This window comes from Hoplias malabaricus, chromosome 1 (genome assembly GCF_029633855.1).
Source record: "Hoplias malabaricus isolate fHopMal1 chromosome 1, fHopMal1.hap1, whole genome shotgun sequence".
Lineage (NCBI taxonomy): Eukaryota > Metazoa > Chordata > Actinopteri > Characiformes > Erythrinidae > Hoplias > Hoplias malabaricus.
Window position 1 is genome coordinate 40,509,919 of NC_089800.1, and position 16,986 is coordinate 40,526,904.

Below are 16,986 nucleotides of genomic sequence, written 5' to 3' on the forward strand. Positions count from 1 at the left end.
AATTTGAATTCTAAAATTAATCAATAGTGATGCTATTGAATATGTTAACTCTCTGTTTCTGTAATCTACTGTACTTCCAATAAAAATTAGATGAACGCTGGGACAAAATTCAAAGTCAAATATTTAATCACAACAAATGTGGTGCATTGTATTCAAGACTGTGATAATAATGAACAAACTGAACAATAAATGAACAGTGAGCAATGAATATATGCTGCACTAGAATTGAATCAATTAAATCATATTTACGTGGCTGGGACAACACTGCAGTACATTACCAACCAGAGACATAGAAAAATCTGGATCCTGACATGAACGAGAAAAGTGTTTGGATCCTTTAATCGTCAACAATGTATATACTGCCAATCAGGAAGCCAGTACATTCTGAACCATCTCTTGCTTACTGCATATCTTCACTGTCTAATGACAAACACGTATCTCCATCTTTGTGGATTTTTACTTTCCTACATCATTTGAACACAGCAGTTGAGAAAACAACTCGAGGAAGCCCAAGGAGCTTACTTGAGGCTCTCTGCTGTGAGTAACACTTAAAGCTAATTAGGTGGTTCATGTTTCTCATTTCCTTACAGATCAATACTGTGCATAGCCAGATGCTTCTCTATTACCTCCTCCTATCATCTCAGATATACAGATGGATGAATAAGGCATTTATGGCCATTGGGTTTCACAGAGTACTCAAATAATGACAAAACATTATGTAATATTAAGTAACAGGAACAATATTAGACTGTAATCAAATATATCATCTCTAGACCAAACTGTACATGTCTCTTCATGGAATATACAACAGAAAATCTACTAAGAAATATCTGTAATAATTCCACTTTGTTGTTCACTTCGTGACTGAATATTGATAAAGATGTGATTAGTGTTCTCAGAACCAATGAGAGTGAGTCTGTACTGTGTTTGGGATATGATGATCAAGACTCCGTCAGTAAGCTCCTGGCAATGATCATCCTCATCACCTCATTGGTACCTGGGTAAGGAAAGAGTCAGACACTTCATCCACATATATGCTTTCTTTATCACCAATAAACAATCACATACACGAAATGTGCAAATGTCTGTAGACAACTCGTAGACGTTTAGCTAATGTACAGCTAAATTCTTTTACTCTAAAGTTGGTTAGATGGGTATAAAATCCACATGCACTAGGTTGGCAAGACAGTGGGACTGCAATCTCTAAAGTGATACAGGACCATCCAATAATTTTGGGTGGAGTCTGTGATCCAAAACTAAACACGAAACCCGTTATATTATAAATATTCCTTATGAATGGACATGTAGAAATTGTTCAAAATTACTTGGAAATGTATGTTTTATTAATTACTAAACTATTTACTTTTGCAAACAAGGTATTAGATATTTGGTAGTTTTAGATTTTTTTTTTTTTTATGTTTTTGTGAATTCTGATGTGGTCACTTTTAAAAATACATCCTAACCTACAATTCTAACTTTAAAAGTAACACTATGTAAGATTTGCGTTTATTGCTCCTGGGGCTCCTTAGTGTAATCCATTTTTACTAAACACTAAGCCCTGTATGTAACATACATATTCATTATTAATGGACAAGTTGAAATGGTTCAAAATGTATGTTTTATTAAAAATATTACCAAGTATCTTTTTCAGAAAAAAAAAAAACATCTTATAACAGTTACAGTGTGCAACACAATACACAACTAAGTAATAACCTAAATATTTCAGTTGGAATAGAGTGTTAAAAATACAATTATTTTAAAATATTTGGCTTACCTTCTAGTATCTGATGTACTCTTATATCTCTAACAAATTGCTGTACTGCATAATCCTTAAGGTATCCGTATCCTCCATGCATCTGAAGAGCCTGATTACATACCTGAAGCACAGGAGAAAGGGAAACAACTGCTCAGAACATGTCAATGACAGTAAACTCACTATCTGCAACATACGCAGTTTAGTATAATATTGAAAAACATTTGAACAGTTATTTAAACACAACATATGCAAAATTTAGTGAATTTCAGAATGTTTTAGATTTTGGTTTGTCCTTGTTGTTTTTGTTGATTACAGTGTGCAAGTTCAGCAAGAGCCACAGGATTATGAACTTCAACAAACTTCTGATGATTCAAATTCGTGATTGAACCCACACTTCAATTATTATATCAATTCTTTTTAAAAAACATCTGACCTTGTTTTAATACTTTTGATTTTGTGACACTTGAAATGATCCATATTCAAATAGTGACCTAGAAATAATGCATAATATTGGATATTTACGATATATAAAGAGAGAGATGTGAGAACTGGTATTTTCCAACTAGGCAAAAAAAATTACTGTAAAATTTAGTCTTTTACTCTACAGTCCAGCCACTCACTGAAAAACACTCATCAGTGGCAAAAAGCTTGGCCATAGCACAGAGAGAGACAGCGTCCGGCCGGTCTTCCTGCAGAGCCACAGCAGCCTGTCTCACCAGCAACCGTGAAGCCACGAGCCTAGTAGCCATCTCTGCCAGTTTAAACTGCAAAAACTGGACACATTCATGTTATTAGCCATTATTATAATTCATTATATCATTTCTATTCCTTAGTTCCATCCATCCATCCATCCATTATCTGTAACCGCTTATCCAATTTTAGGGTCGCGGGGGGTCCAGAGCCTACCTGGAATCATTGGGCGCAAGGCAGGAATACACCCTGGAGGGGACGCCAGTCCTTCACAGGGCAACACAGACACACACACATTCACTCACACACTCACACCTACGGACACTTTCGAGTCACCAATCCACCTGCAATGTGTGTTTTTGGACTGTGGAAGGAAACCGGAGCACCCGGAGGAATATTCCTTAGTTATTTTTTCTTTTCACATTCTTTGAAACTGAGTAAATATTTTCCCAGAATGCCAAGTAATAATAAATATCTCACCAGCACTGACTCCTCACCTGGCTGCTTGACAGAGTCTCCCCAAACTGCTTGCGTACACTTATATGATCTCGAGCCAGTTGTACACATGCATGAGCAGCACCGAGAGAGCAGGAAGCTGTGGAGTCATACGCAAAGGTCCGCTAGTCAAATCACATTCCTTAATTATCTAAATGAATATAAGTAAACAGTCCTCTACAGAGACATAACCTCCACATATTTATACGGACAGTTACTGTTTTTAAAAACATTACAACACCCTTTTTAATTGTGGAATCATTTCATATCTTAACTGAAACAGAGGGTAAAATGGAGTCTAGATAAATGGAGCAGGGACAGTGATTACATGGCACTCCTTTTCCTCTGGTTACTTACCAATGTTAATTCTGCCCCCATTGAGGCCTTTCATAGCAATGCTAAACCCCTGCCCTTCAGTGCCCAGACGATTAGTGACTGGAACTGCGCAGTCCTCAAATATCACTGCTCTCGTCGGCTGAGAGTTCCAACCAACCTGCCGAAATCAAGCAGCACATACATTATTGTTATTATTATTATTATTATTATTAGAGATGCTTTATGATAGTTGGATTGCGTATGAATATTTTGCAAAAATGAAAGACGGACATTACTGCCCCCAAGTGGCTGAGGTACAAAGGATTGAAGGCCCTTGGATTATGCATTTGCTGGCATATGTTAATGCATATTCAGTGTTGGTAATTATAACAACACTTTGCATCTTTTTCAAGTGATATTTTGGCACAACTGGAAGCAGAAAAAAAACCCTCTCTTACGCCCTCTAGTCTCGACCATGGAAATCATTCACTGGTCTTTTCAATCATTAAATATTTGTAAACATTTTTGTTTGTTTGTTTTACAGCATTAGAAGTTGCAAGCTGCACATTGTAAGCTATGTTTATAATATAAATTTTAATAATTAAACATGACACTAGGAAGGCAGCATGTTACATTATTGTTAAATTACAGTATCTTTAAAACAAACAGTCATATGCAAATAGTTTGCGTGCCTCTGACATTCTATTCATTTTATTTCTTTTAACAGATATAAGTACACATTCACTATGGGAACGTTTATTAGAAAAACTTAAATATAAAATGTGCTTTAAGTTTTGCACAGGCTGTATTTAGATTTTTTTTTTCATTATGTTAAATTCAGCAAATGAACATGTGGGTGTTTGGGAGCATTTTGTAAATAAACAAAATATGTCACTTCACCAGTTTGGCATCCAAATTTTACACGCATGTGCCTTATTCAAAATGGAGCTCACCTTCTTCTCCTTTTTACCAAAGCTGAGTCCTGGAGTTCCCTTCTCCACAACCACACAAGAAATGCCTTTAGGACCCTTTCCTCCAGTACGACACATCACTACATACACATCTGTGTCCCCTCCTCCACTGATGAAAGCCTGATGAAGAACACACGTGGACACTGAGAGGACATTTTCCTAATGCGTTAACGGGGAGACGAATTACGTTTATAAAAATGGAAGCCAGTACCTTAGAGCCGTTCAGTATGTAATGGTCTCCTTGTAGTTTTGCACTGGTCAACAGTGAGGCGGCATCACTACCACTACCTTGAAGGTGGAGTTTCGAGCATTGATTAGTGACGTAATGCTCCCGTGTGTCTTATTTATCATTAAAGTGATGGTTTAATGGTCAGTACAGGGCACAGTACTATTGTTAATAATTTAATCAACCTAGACAGTTAATCCCCTTGGCAGAGTTTGTTGTGATGGATTGTAATTAAATACATACTGCAAATGTAATCAAATAATTTAATGCAGTTGTCTCTATGGACACAGGTATTCAACTTTGCATGCACAATAGCTTAATTTCTGTAGAAAAAACAAATGGGATTCTCTGGACCAGGTATACGTAAATCCTAATCTCACTGTGCTCAATGCTAGGTGTCAGCTAGAAGGTTATTAAATCCCCCCTCCCCCAACCATCTTAGAAGTAATTGTGCACCTTGTACTCCCAGGTTTTTCCTACAGGAAATGAACTGCAGTGGAATTTGACCTATTGAATTGTGAGGCATAAACCATAAGCATCTCTTACTGACCAGGCTCCGTCAGACAGTAGGAGGCAAACTTCTCCATGGAACAGAGGTCAGGACAGAACTTCTCCCTCTGTTCATTATTCCCAAACGTGTCAATCATCCATACACACATACTGCAACACAAGCAAAACACATCCATTCACATCAAGCAGTTACAGCAAAACAAGAACATTCTCAGTGCTGACTATGAAATAAAAGGCTGTAATGCTATATATCGTGTATTAAAGCATTCAGAAAGGCAGAGACTGACTTGTGAATGCTGATGTAGGCAGTGGTACTGGCGCAGCCTGTGGAGAGAGCTTCAAAGATGATGGATGTGTCCAGCCGAGACAGACCAGAGCCCCCAACATCTGGACTTACATAGATCCCTCCGAATCCCAACTGGGCAGCTTTGCGCATGGTTTCCACTGGGAAGATTTCCTTCAGAAAGATATACACATCACCTGCTACATTTTCAAAGTTTGTTGTTTAGTTTACAATAATACCTTTTCCAATCTGGATTCAAATATTTGAAAGTATTAATCAAAATAATTTTGATGTTTACTTCTATATTTCAAGAATTCTGTGAACTATTTAGTTCTTAACGTTTATGTAAAAAAAAGTAATCTCCAATGCTTCGTATATCTGTATTGAAATATTATTCCCACTGTAAAGTGATAAAATCTAGATATTCATTTTAGTTCATAGCATTATACTAGCTTTAAAAGCTGTAAAATTGCACAAGGTTAACATATCAGCCTCTTTTTAAATATTTATCAAATGTAGTTTTACATATTGTCTGTACATTATTAAGAACTCTTTGACTATAATGTACTGTCACTAAAATATGGCTGGACATCATTAATTGTCGGTTTTCACATGACATAGACTGTCCAGATATGTTTGCTGCAAACTCCTACGATAATGTACAGCTTAATTAGTGCCTATTTTTATAATTCATATATTCTCTACAGAGGAGATAAATATTTACTTATATTAATATGCAAAGCATGTTGGAATTTCATGACTAAAATGTAATGGACTATAAATTATACTACAACAACTGCTAATAAAAAAAATAATAACAATAACAATGATAAAGAGGTTATTTAATTAATTCAGATGGAAATTTAGAAAAGCATTTCCTTACATTTTGGTCCCATCCTGCCATGTGTGGTGCCATTTCATTGGCGGCAAAGTCAAATGCCACCTTCTGAAATTCTTTCTGTTCATCTGTCAGACCTACAGAAGCTGTGAGACAAAGAGCAGGTGATTTTCTTTTCTTTTAACTGAAAATCTTTGTTTAACATCTGCACTGCAATATGAGTAAACTCTGCTTACCTACAAAAAAGAGGAAGGGTTGTGTTTGTTATTTAAAGCTGCTGATACACAGCTCTATCACATTCAGTGTGTCTGTATTTTGCCCTGGGAGGCACGGTGGCACAACAGGTAGTGTTGTTGTCACACAGCTCCGAGGATCTGGAGTCCTGCTCCGGGTGACTGACTGTGAGGAGAAGACGGTGTATTCTACCCATGTCTCAAGTTTCCTCCCACGGTCCAAAAAAAACCCCAAAAACCCCCACACATCAAATGTGTCCATAGGTGCGAATGTGTGTCACCCTGTGAATGACTGTTCCTGCCTTGCGCCCAGTGATTCCGGGTAGGCTCCAGACCCACCGCCACCCTGAACTGTATAAGCGTTTACAGACAGTGAATTAATTTAGTCCGCCCTGTCCTTTTAAGGAATTTCATTAAAGTACCTGCTCACTGCTAGGCTATATGGTGTCCCACCTCTCATTTTGTCCATCAAAGTACCCTCTGTGCCCTTACTGCAACCTTCAGTAAGGACTGCAATTATGCCGCATCAGCTTGGGCTTGTTACACACAAAAAAAATCCTATGAGAAACAGGCGAGGAACAATCAGAATGGAGAGATTTGTTTAAAGCTGTCTGACCAACATGGTGAAGAGAGAAGGGTATCATTATGCGAAATGAAATTGCTTAGTAACAATGTGCCACTGAGATGCATTATATTTGTAATTTGAACTGAGCTTCTGTTGATTAACCAATTACTTGCAAACACAACAGCCAGGCACTTGTAGAGCCTGCAGATCGCACGAGTTCACCCCCAAAGCATAAGCAAGTCTTTTGGCCCTGCAGGCCTGCGTAATGCTGAAGCCACCAAAAGGCTCAACTTGGGACAGGTTTATACATCTGAGCCTTGAATGCAGCACAAGGTGCACAGCCCCACCCCCAGCGATGACCAATGGCGAGGCACTCAGAGTTTCCACTGTGTGAAGGAGTCTCAGAAGCACAGTCCTTTAACACCCGATGAATATATTGCCTCCATATAAACAGATACAGGAAACATATTTATACTAAATCACTGCGCAAGTTCGACTGTGATTTTACTGGAGTGTATCAAATGTCCATTGGAATATACTCTGGTTAATTCATACAAATATATTATTTTATTTACAACCCATTTCCTTTGATTCCCACAGCAGTGTCATACTGATTAAACGAACCAATAACAGGAAAACAGAAAACTCAAGTTCAAGACAGCTCACTGACACAGCTGATGATAAACTTCTGCACAGACATTCCAGCCACTGTCTCTGTCTCTGAGGATAATGATGATAACTGTACTCACGGTCAATGCATGCAGCTATTCCTCTGGTCTGTGCTCTGTTAATTATTACACCTCCTCCTCTTCTCAGACCGTATGAACCCAATCGGTAAAGTCTACAGAAACCTGCGGCCGCCGCCATTGTTGATCTACAACTCCAGCATGACGTCACTTGCCTGTGCTCATGGGTAATGTAGTTCATGTTTATTAGTCGGCAGAGTTTAATTAGGGCTGTGTCCCATCTCCTCTCACTTGGTAGTGCACTGCATGTTTTACAGAACTATGACCTTTACTTTCAGACGGTGCAATTAATGTCCATTCTTAACACGTCTCCGCTAACTCTGTATTTAAACTAGGGTGACCCGGTGTCCTCTTTTACCCGGGCATGTCCTCTTTTTTAGATTTAAAAAAATGTCTTGTGAAATGAATTTCACAAACGGTGAATAATTTGGTTTTCTAGAGCTTACATAGAACTTCAAGAAGCGTTTCGTTCACAAACTAGTCCCGCCCTCCCCTACTCCGATTGGTTCGCTTGAGTGAGAAGGGCGTGGTGAAGTAGCCTAAAATCTTCTGATTGGACGGTCTGACTGTAGAGCTACATTTATTGGTCGATAACCTTCTCTGTAAACATTTAATTGGTCAGTCTGCACGTCAGTAGTCCTTGTTTACGTCAGGCAAAGCTCATGTACCCACCCTCATCTCGAGTAGCTATATAAGTTCTCGTATAAATGTAAGTTCATTCATTCATTCATTATCTGTAACCGCTTATCCAGTTCAGGGTCACGGTGGGTCCAGAGCCTACCTGGAATCATTGGGCGCAAGGCGGGAATACACCCTGGAGGGGGCGCCAGTCCTTCACAGGGCAACACACACACACACACACACACACACACCCCTATGGACACTTTTGAGTCACCAATCCACCTACCAACGTGTGTTTTTGGACTGTGGGAGGAATCCGGAGCACCCGGAGGAAAACCCACGCAGACACGGGGAGAACACACCAACTCCTCACAGACAGTCACCTAAATGTAAGTTCTCGGATGAATTAAAAGAGAAATTCCCATGTAAATAAACATTTCCCCCCTAAAGGTTTTGTTCCACAACGCAGCACGCAATAGAACGTTAAAAAAAAACTCTTATGCTATTTTGAGGCAATACCGATTATTTAGCCAAATTTTGCACTATTTAGTAAGTATGGACCAATTTGGGATACTGCCAGATCTGCCGCAAGCACGTCAAGTATGCGCAATAGTTGCGCATAAAACCTACTCCCACGGTAAAGTAATTTTACATAGTTAGTGCCTTTTTGCACGGCATTACATTTTTCTTGTGAAATACTGGTAATTCCTGTAGTGGCTACATTTGTGGACTATCACGAAGGAGGTGTGTTTGTTTACTTCATTAAACACAAGCTGCCGACCGTGTGTCAGCTTCAAAATCAGTCTTGAATCCATAGCATACCTCTGTAGCTTCTGCTGGTTCCGAGCGGTAAAGAGGCAACATTAGCAGTGCACTGGAGCTACCTCTTTAGCTCTATCTGTGTGGAAAAAAAATGGCCCCAAAAAAGAAAAGAACAACTGCAGTCAAGACTAAAGAGGAAAGTAAGTAAAGTTCATAGTGTGTGCGCAGACTATATTTCATGTAAAAATATATTGAGTTTTTAAGCATTCACCCCTGCTGTAATAATTCTGTGCTGCAGGTAAAGCATCTGAACCTTCTTCTGATGGAGACGATGCTCAGGAAGAGCCTCCCAAAAGAAGAAAACGAGCAGAAAAGCCAGAGGAGAAGAAAAAGACAAGTCCCCCCTCTACTTCCTCCACCTACATTCACTGGCTGATGAAGTCTGAGCCTGAGAGACGAATAGAGAACGGAGTGGACGTTAAGGTAGACAGCAATCCTGGCTTGTGTCATCTCCTTCAGAGTAGTTCACCTAGATATACATTTCACATCATTTACTCTGATCCCAGATGTAGTCAAGACCTATATGACTGTTTAGTTTACTTCTGTATTTTTGCATTGAGGTATGAGGCTCGTCTAAGCTAAGGGAGAAAATGTTTATATATTTCAATGAACTGTTCCTTTAAAGGTGATATTATGAAAAAATCACTTTTTCAATGCAACATGGGATAAAATGATCTTTCTTATTTAATGCTGATCTTAACATCAATTACAGATACTTTAGAGTTGTTCCACCTCCTCATCTGAGTCTCTCCAATCACAGCACTGGACCTGTGTTTACGTGAGAGTGCAAAGATAAACTTAAATAGGGCAAAACCTACAATTAGGACAGATAATTAGGGGGGTATGATGCTTACTTGTTTAATCCTTGTGGTGTTTTGACAAAGCATGTAACAGACGTTTCATTAAGACACCAGAACTGTGTTAAACCTGTAGAAAAGCATATGTTCACACACAGGTCTTATAAAATAATGCATATTGCAGTTTGGAATCGAGGACCTTAAAGCTCTTCCCAACCAAACCAGCTGCTGGGATGGAGTGAGAAATTATCAGGTAACTTTGAAACATTACATTTGATTCACCATTTTACCAAAACTCACTGGTATGTTGTCAACCGTAGACTGTTGGGTAAGTTTTTTAGTTTGTGTTTGTTCTGATTGTTTTTAGGCCCGGAACTTCATGAGAGACATGAAAGTGGGCCAACAGGCTTTCTTCTACCACAGTAACTGCAAAGAGCCTGGCATTGCAGGTATAATGAAGGTGAACATAATTCTTTGGTGATAATAAATAAAAAAAGAAAGGTCTTCTGTTGTTCTTTCTACAAAGAAAACCGTGCACTTGATGTTTTAGATTGTGAAAGAGGCCTATGATGACCACACTCAGTTTGACAAGAAAGATGTACACTATGATCCCTCCAGCAAACCAGAAAACCCTAAGTGGAGTATGGTAAGTTGCAACTAGATGAATACAAATGATTGAAAATGGAATTGACATATTTATTATTATTATTATTATTTATACAGTTCTGGATCTCCAAAGCGGTAACTTTACAAGTGAAAGGAGAAGACTTTTTTTAACTTCCAATAGAAGTTAAATGAAGTAGATTTTGTTCTAAGTCATTTGAATCTTTTCAGTAGAACCTTTGATCAAGACATTTCACACGAGTTCTAAGGGAAACTGCTCTTTTCAAATTATGCCAAGAAACTAAAAATGGAAATACAAGAAGTTTTATGTGAATGTTTGTGTGTGTGTAGGTAGATGTGAAGTTTGAGAGGATGACCAAACGCTTCATTCCTTTGGCGGAGTTGAAGAAGTATCACTTGAAGCACAAGAACAATGGTGGTCCACTCAGGAACATGGCCCTGTTCACCAGGGCTAGGCTTTCAGTTCAACCCTTAACTACTGGTCAGTCTTATACAACACTCATAAATACAACCCAGACCAACCTCTCCATTGTCATACCTCTTCATTTAGATGTTGTCTTTATTGAAAGTGTCAGAAAACATGTATACAGAATCTCAGTGTAGCCAAGTGGTGGAAAGTGTCCGGTTCGGTGGCCTCAGGATCCTGTGTTTGCTTTTTGCGGATAATGTGGTCTTGTTGGCTTTATCGAGAATAGACATCGGTGGGACGAGAATCAGGACCTTCAAGTCCGAGTCCATGGTACTCAGTCAGAAAACGGTGGAGTGCTCTCTCCAGGTTGGAAGTGAGATCCTGTCTCAAGTGGAGGAGTTCAAGTATCTCGGGGTCTTGTTCGCGAGTGAGGGAAAGACAGGCGGATTGGTGCAACGTCAGCAGTAATGCGGACACTGTACTGGTTCATTGTAGCTGGAAGAAGTGGCTAGGGAGAGGGAGGTCTGGGTTTCTTTACTCGGACTGCTTCTCCCATGACGTGGACCCGGCTAAGCAGTGGACGATAGATGTACACAGAAACTTACATATAGACTTTTCAACACCACCAGCAGCTGTTCCTTTTTTAAATTTTCTTTTCCCAGTAATGGCTTTTCAACAACTACAAATCCCTTTGTCTACCAAGTTACACCCCCAAATTTAATTCATATAATTAAAAAAAAAATTAGTTTTTTTGGACTAGAAATTAAATAAAAGGATGAACCTCTGACTTTATGAAATTTTCTTATGTACACGTTACCTTAAATTTACACACTTGTTCTTGTGTGTTTTTGTTTTTTCTTTTAGAGGAATTTGACTTTGTCATGAGTTTGGAAGACGCAGATGAAACATAAGGTCTGGGACTCGGTTGAATCAATCCAAGAATATACCTAGTTGTGTTAGAATTCTGATTTTATATACAGCTGTCCATACTTTGTGCAAAATACTGTACTAATCTTTCAAATATTATTGTCTGTCTGTTAATAAAACGTATTTGGTGTATCATTCTTTATAAATGTTATGCTTTGTTCAGAAAACAGCAACGTGTACAAAGCTGAAAATAGTTAAATGATTCAAATCCGATCTGAAAGTTTGATGACTTCCAGGATCAAACATAAATGACACTCCCCCACCCCTTTTTATTTGCTTATTGAACTTAGAGCAGTAAAGACACACCCATTCCACACATCCAAAGCTATAAGGTTTCAGACTGCTATATGAACGAAGCACAGTGTAGAGAAACCAATCAAATCATAGATCAGTTTATGAGGCACTTTGACAAACACAGCCTATTGATTCTTAGGGATAAAGAGAGATTGGAAGAATGCTTAAAAACTATGAGTGTATTAAACGTTCAAGAAAAACAGCTCCAAATCTGAGGGTTAAGGAAAAGTCGACAAATCGTTGAACCAAAATTTAGCAAAGTTTATTTACAATATGGCTCATCAAGCTTCCATTGTGCAAAAGTGCTTCCCATTATGAGAGCATCAATGAGTACTCCACCTGAGCAACATTAAAATGGCAAGATATAAGAAATGCAGCTCTGAACACTGACATTTTGATTATGCAGCATATAAGAACACACTTTCTGTTTGAAACACAGTGGATGTGTTGAGAGCACTTTTAGCAGATTCAGCTTTACTTATAAGACACGATTTTAATCAGAGAATACAAATACGAGGACAGCAATTGCTCATCACGTAATAAAATTTGTTCCCTTTGGAAAGTGTACGGAGCATTTCTGTGCCATCCTTCCTTAGAGTCCAGTCTGTAAAATAATACTGTGAAGAGAACTCTCCTCTTAACCAATAAAACAATCATCAATATACAAAGATTTGACAACAAAACTCCCAGTGTTTACCTCAGGCTCATTTACCAGTAACACACACTAGATTAAAAGTAGTAGTAACTGATTGTACAGATAGGAATGATAAGACGAATAACAAGAAGATAATTTTGTTAGTTTAAAAACAGCAAGAAATTGCATGTTTCAATCAGGAATCTAGTACAGCATTGATTTTTTTCTCTGATTCTTAATCAATAGGTTTGAAAGAGAAGCTCTGAAGAGTCAACACTATTAACTGTACATGTTTAAGAATTAAGTATCTGGGTGATTTTCATGGATAATTTCATTTCAGATTTCCCCCTACAGCATGTTAGCTATCCTTCAACAGCTTGGACACATAACATAAAGGGTGATACATTTCTTTGGAGGCAATAGAGCTGTGCTGTGCCTCCAGCAGAATCGTCTTAATTGCTGGCTTCTTTGGCTTGTGCAGAGGCATTCGCAGAACTCGATCCTTCAAATCTCTGAGCAGCCAGGGTGGCCTGTTGGGACATACTCCTCCTTACAATGTCTCCTTTCCTCCAGAGTGTGATTTCCTTCAGTGGATCAACAGGCAGGACTTTGATTATTTGTGCTAAAAGAAGTCTGTAATATGCTCAGAATATGTAATGGACTATACATGTGTTCAGCATTTCATACCTGCTGTTTGAAGTATCGTCTCTCTTCTTCATCTATCAAGACCAGGTTCAGGTAATACCGCACAGAGAACTTCTTATTAACATCCCTCATTGTGGGGGTCACTTCATAGCCCGCAAGAAATAACCTGATAGGAATGGATTCACCTAATGGGAAAGACACATGTAGAAAAATACCATAAAAACATTCCATTTGTCTAAGTGTGGACTGAAAAAGTAAGTTTAAAAAAAAAAATAAACAGCTACAACCGCTTTGCTTTACCTCTCACTGGTGCTCCATCCATGATCTCGTATTTGGCGATGGTTTCATTTTCATGGTACATGCTGGGTCCTGTGCCTGTTGTCTCTCGCTTGATTATATCAATTTCCATGTGCTTTATTTTTATCCGCACAAGAAGGAAATAGATCTTCCCCACAATAACATCCTTCAAGTGATATCTAAACAAAGCAAGAAACAGTTGACTGCCATATGACCCATCATTAGGAATAGAGTTTAGCAGCTACATGTGGCTTAGGTCTAGCAATTATTTTACGTTTCCTGTTCTTAAGATTTTAAGTGAATTGTGTTGACCCCTGTGAAAGTGGCACTCACTTGGATTTGTTGTACTCAAACTCAATATGCAGACAATCTTCAATTCCAACCTCCATCTTTATGGAGGAGTTTAATTCTGGATATGTGCACAGGGTATGCACTACAATATCCATTTCTTTGGTGATGTCACTGAGTCGCCGGCTTATTGTTGCACGAAGGAAGTACCTACAGGCCCCAAAACAGATATAAATTCAGATAACAGAACCAGTCACAATGTTCGGATGGAGTTGAAACAGGAGATCCCCTTTACAGTGGAAGATCACACATCAGTAATTTCTGGCACACTACACACTGGGCACAGATGGAATGGTCTCCTCGGAAATGAAGGAATGCACAGTGATACATGAATCATATTCATATTGCTATCCCATTGATGTGCAGCACCTGAAACTACGGATACTGGAAGCCTGTGCTAGCATTTCTCCTGCGGTGTTGCTATCAGTGTGTGAACAGTGGGAGAAGAAGGTTGCATTGACAATCCAATGGGCAGCACTTTGAACACATTTTATAAGTGGTCAGAAACTTGTAATTAACTCATAACACCATTGTTTTTCTTGTGAAATTCCCAATAAGTTTGATGTGTCACATGACCCTCTTCCCATTGAAAAAGTTGGATCCAAAATGGCCACCATGGTCACCACCCATCTTGAAAAGTTTCCCCCCTCCCATATACTAATGTGCCACAAACAGGAAGTTAATATCACCAACCATTCCCATTTTATTAAGGTGTATCCATATAAATGGCACACCCTGTAATTTTGACAGATGTCGCAAAACTATACTTTATGATGTAGTTTGGAAGATTAGAATCTTTAACCAAATCTAGACCACTGTATTAAAATATCTGCATTTTATTTATTTTTACTGCATTGCTAACTCTTTACAAATTAGTAGTAAATCTCTCTGTATCACTACTTTGTGGGTACATACATGAAAAATACTGGATATCACCTCCAGCCTAAAATTACTGTATTGTTGGATACTTGTAGAAAAGCACTGCCAATAGAATGCAGCACCTGCACATGAGCCTAGTTTTCATATGGCAGCGTTCAGTGCTTTTGGTATGAGTTGTGTCTTTCACTGCATCAACGTTGCTTTTCATTCATTAACGTTCTACTAATTGTCTTTATGTTTATAAACTTGTAAAAGATTCACCTTAGTTTCACATTCTGGCCAGTGTAGGATTCATAAGGCTTCTCCACGTGGGCGAACTCAAAGTCAAATGACTGAGAGTTGGAAAGTTCACCAGGTCGAGCCAGATCCTTCACAAGAGATACAAACTCATGATGGTTCCCCCTGTCGTAGTACAGCTCTGCAAACAGGAGACAGTGGAGTTATATGCTTTCACATTCAGCACAATATGTTTATAATAATTGAAAGCTTTATTGTCTTGTTATGGATTAATAAGTGATCAAAAGTTGCAAAATGCACTTTTCACTCCCCAAATGCAAAGTAAAAAGCAGCCCATTTTGTGGTCATCGTTTTTGTGATGTCACTACAGTTTTAACTTGAGTGGGTGGGGCTATGAGCTCTAGCATTGATCAGGTTGAGAGAACAACAAAACATGTATCAAACTATTTGAGAAAATATTAATACACTTTAGAGGGCAACAGGGCTGAAATCGGGTTCCTTTAAAAACGTAATGAACTTGTTCAGCAATGCATTTTCCTTTCAGAATTATAAACCCAACTCACTTGGGCTCTTTCCAAAAATTTGAAAATTACTTCACAGCACAGTCCACCTTTGAAACTTGCTCTTAAAGGGTTTCACTCCCAAACTCTCTTCTTGCTGTTCAATGGTGCCTTAAATCCCATGGCATTGAGCACTACTGCTTGTTAGTAGTGATGCAGGAACTGGGTTTTCACAGGACTCTGGATTCCTGTGGCTGTCTTACACAATGAACCACCAGGACAGGACGGTGTGCTTTGGCATACCGTTTACAAACTGGTTTCTGTTAAATACTTAACATTTAATGTGATGCTGGATAATTATCTAGCTGTACATTTCACGTCAGAAAGTGTACAACCAGTGACGTGCCTTATTAGATACAAGGCTAAAGTTCTGACACAAATAACCCCGCTTTCAGCGTTGAGCAGATGAGCTGAGGGCTCATGAGCAAGTTTGAGTTTCAGAGGTGGAGCGCGCAATGGACCCAGTGCCCTGATTTTTAAATGAGGTGCAAGTCGCAGCCATTTCAATCACAGCTAATTTACAAATCAGTCTTAAAGGCACAGTACCAAACCCAGCCGGTGTAATTCCGAAGCTGGGAAGTGTCCTGTGGAAGTGAATGTCACCGAGGGTTAAGCAAAACGGTGTAACTCGGTGATAAAAAGGCTCTCACCGATCTGTCCGACGAATTCGATTTTGATGCCGTAATGCTCGAGCCTCTTTCCTGGGTTTTTGAGCGTGACGTTCACTTTGCCGCTCACGGTCTCTCCGTCGTAGAAGAGGAAATATCGGTCCTTCTTCCCGTCCTCAGTCTTGTGCTCGGCTTTCTTTCTGGTTTCCCCGTCGCTCAGTACGATGTCCAGGTCCGCGCTTTGACCGAAGCCGAAGAAACTCATCGCTGCAGATGACTTTATTTTGGAAGACACTTGTAACACGTTTTTCTATCTGTATGGGCTCCTGGTCAAACTGCAATAAAAGAGAGGTCCCCACTAATTTAGAAATACTTCACACGAACCAAAAAAAAAGCCCGACGTTACAGGTAGTTCATTAGCAGGAGGCCAGACGGGCTGTAAATACATTTTAAACCCTTTAAATACCTGTCAGCAAATCTGCACGGCGCGTTTCATATCAGTGCGGATTCCTCAACACTTAAAAACGACTCATTTCACAAATAAAGCTTAAAAAGAGCAGATATTTCAGCCTAACCCAAATGTATTGTTATTGGCCCAGTCCACTCCCCACTGACAGCGATGGAGACAAATTACAGAATAAAAGTGCGGAGGGTTT

At 39.1% G+C, this 16,986-nt stretch overlaps 3 protein-coding genes across 5 annotated transcripts; 1 reads left to right on the forward strand and 2 right to left on the reverse strand.

The window, feature by feature from the left end:
• Window positions 1-97: 97 nt before the first annotated feature.
• Window positions 98-9,369, reverse strand: acad8 (acyl-CoA dehydrogenase family, member 8). 3 transcript variants are annotated; one of them, XM_066662567.1, is made up of 12 exons: window positions 9,283-9,369; window positions 9,072-9,147; window positions 6,130-6,230; window positions 5,251-5,420; window positions 5,004-5,113; window positions 4,439-4,515; window positions 4,210-4,347; window positions 3,299-3,434; window positions 2,944-3,041; window positions 2,377-2,529; window positions 1,775-1,877; window positions 98-997 (listed from the first exon to the last, which is right to left on the reverse strand). In XM_066662567.1, exons 3-12 carry the CDS (start codon window positions 6,160-6,162, stop codon window positions 942-944), a joined length of 1,074 nt encoding a protein of 357 aa, XP_066518664.1. In that variant the 5' UTR covers window positions 6,163-6,230; window positions 9,072-9,147; window positions 9,283-9,369; the 3' UTR covers window positions 98-941. The 3 variants fall into 3 exon arrangements, with proteins under 3 accessions (XP_066518664.1, XP_066518665.1, XP_066518663.1); XM_066662568.1 differs by lacking the exon at window positions 9,283-9,369 and having other exon boundaries at window positions 9,072-9,157; XM_066662566.1 differs by lacking the exons at window positions 9,072-9,147; window positions 9,283-9,369 and adding an exon at window positions 7,632-7,774.
• On the forward strand, window positions 8,717-11,954 carry thyn1 (thymocyte nuclear protein 1). The gene is made up of 7 exons (XM_066662569.1): window positions 8,717-9,211; window positions 9,310-9,494; window positions 10,053-10,121; window positions 10,236-10,328; window positions 10,419-10,514; window positions 10,823-10,973; window positions 11,766-11,954. Exons 1-7 carry the CDS (start codon window positions 9,163-9,165, stop codon window positions 11,810-11,812), a joined length of 690 nt encoding a protein of 229 aa, XP_066518666.1. The 5' UTR covers window positions 8,717-9,162; the 3' UTR covers window positions 11,813-11,954.
• A 397-nt stretch (window positions 11,955-12,351) lies between these two features.
• On the reverse strand, window positions 12,352-16,949 carry vps26b (VPS26, retromer complex component B). Its single transcript, XM_066678097.1, has 7 exons — window positions 16,797-16,949; window positions 16,373-16,665; window positions 15,187-15,343; window positions 14,032-14,196; window positions 13,702-13,877; window positions 13,444-13,586; window positions 12,352-13,340 (listed from the first exon to the last, which is right to left on the reverse strand). The coding sequence occupies exons 2-7, from the start codon at window positions 16,593-16,595 to the stop codon at window positions 13,209-13,211; spliced, it is 996 nt and encodes a 331-aa protein (XP_066534194.1). The 5' UTR covers window positions 16,596-16,665; window positions 16,797-16,949; the 3' UTR covers window positions 12,352-13,208.
• Window positions 16,950-16,986: the final 37 nt, after the last annotated feature.

What these genes read in the sequence shown, in the direction of transcription:
- vps26b (XM_066678097.1), bottom strand. Translation starts at nt 16,595, where the DNA reads ATGAGTTTCTTCGGCTTCGGTCAAAGCGCGGACCTGGACATCGTACTG. An exon ending in GGCCAGAATGTGAAACTAAG is followed by an intron (nt 14,197 to 15,186) that starts GTGAATCTTTTA and finishes TGGGGCCTGTAG; the next exon opens with GTACTTCCTTCGTGCAACAA. An exon ending in GGATGGAGCACCAGTGAGAG is followed by an intron (nt 13,587 to 13,701) that starts GTAAAGCAAAGC and finishes CTTTCCCATTAG; the next exon opens with GTGAATCCATTCCTATCAGG.
- acad8 (XM_066662566.1), bottom strand. Translation starts at nt 7,749, where the DNA reads ATGGCGGCGGCCGCAGGTTTCTGTAGACTTTACCGATTGGGTTCATAC. An exon ending in TTGGTAAAAAGGAGAAGAAG is followed by an intron (nt 3,435 to 4,209) that starts GTGAGCTCCATT and finishes TGATTTCGGCAG; the next exon opens with GTTGGTTGGAACTCTCAGCC. An exon ending in AGTACATCAGATACTAGAAG is followed by an intron (nt 998 to 1,774) that starts GTAAGCCAAATA and finishes TTCCTTACCCAG; the next exon opens with GTACCAATGAGGTGATGAGG.
- thyn1 (XM_066662569.1), top strand. Translation starts at nt 9,163, where the DNA reads ATGGCCCCAAAAAAGAAAAGAACAACTGCAGTCAAGACTAAAGAGGAA. An exon ending in AGTCAAGACTAAAGAGGAAA is followed by an intron (nt 9,212 to 9,309) that starts GTAAGTAAAGTT and finishes TCTGTGCTGCAG; the next exon opens with GTAAAGCATCTGAACCTTCT. An exon ending in AGAACGGAGTGGACGTTAAG is followed by an intron (nt 9,495 to 10,052) that starts GTAGACAGCAAT and finishes TGCATATTGCAG; the next exon opens with TTTGGAATCGAGGACCTTAA.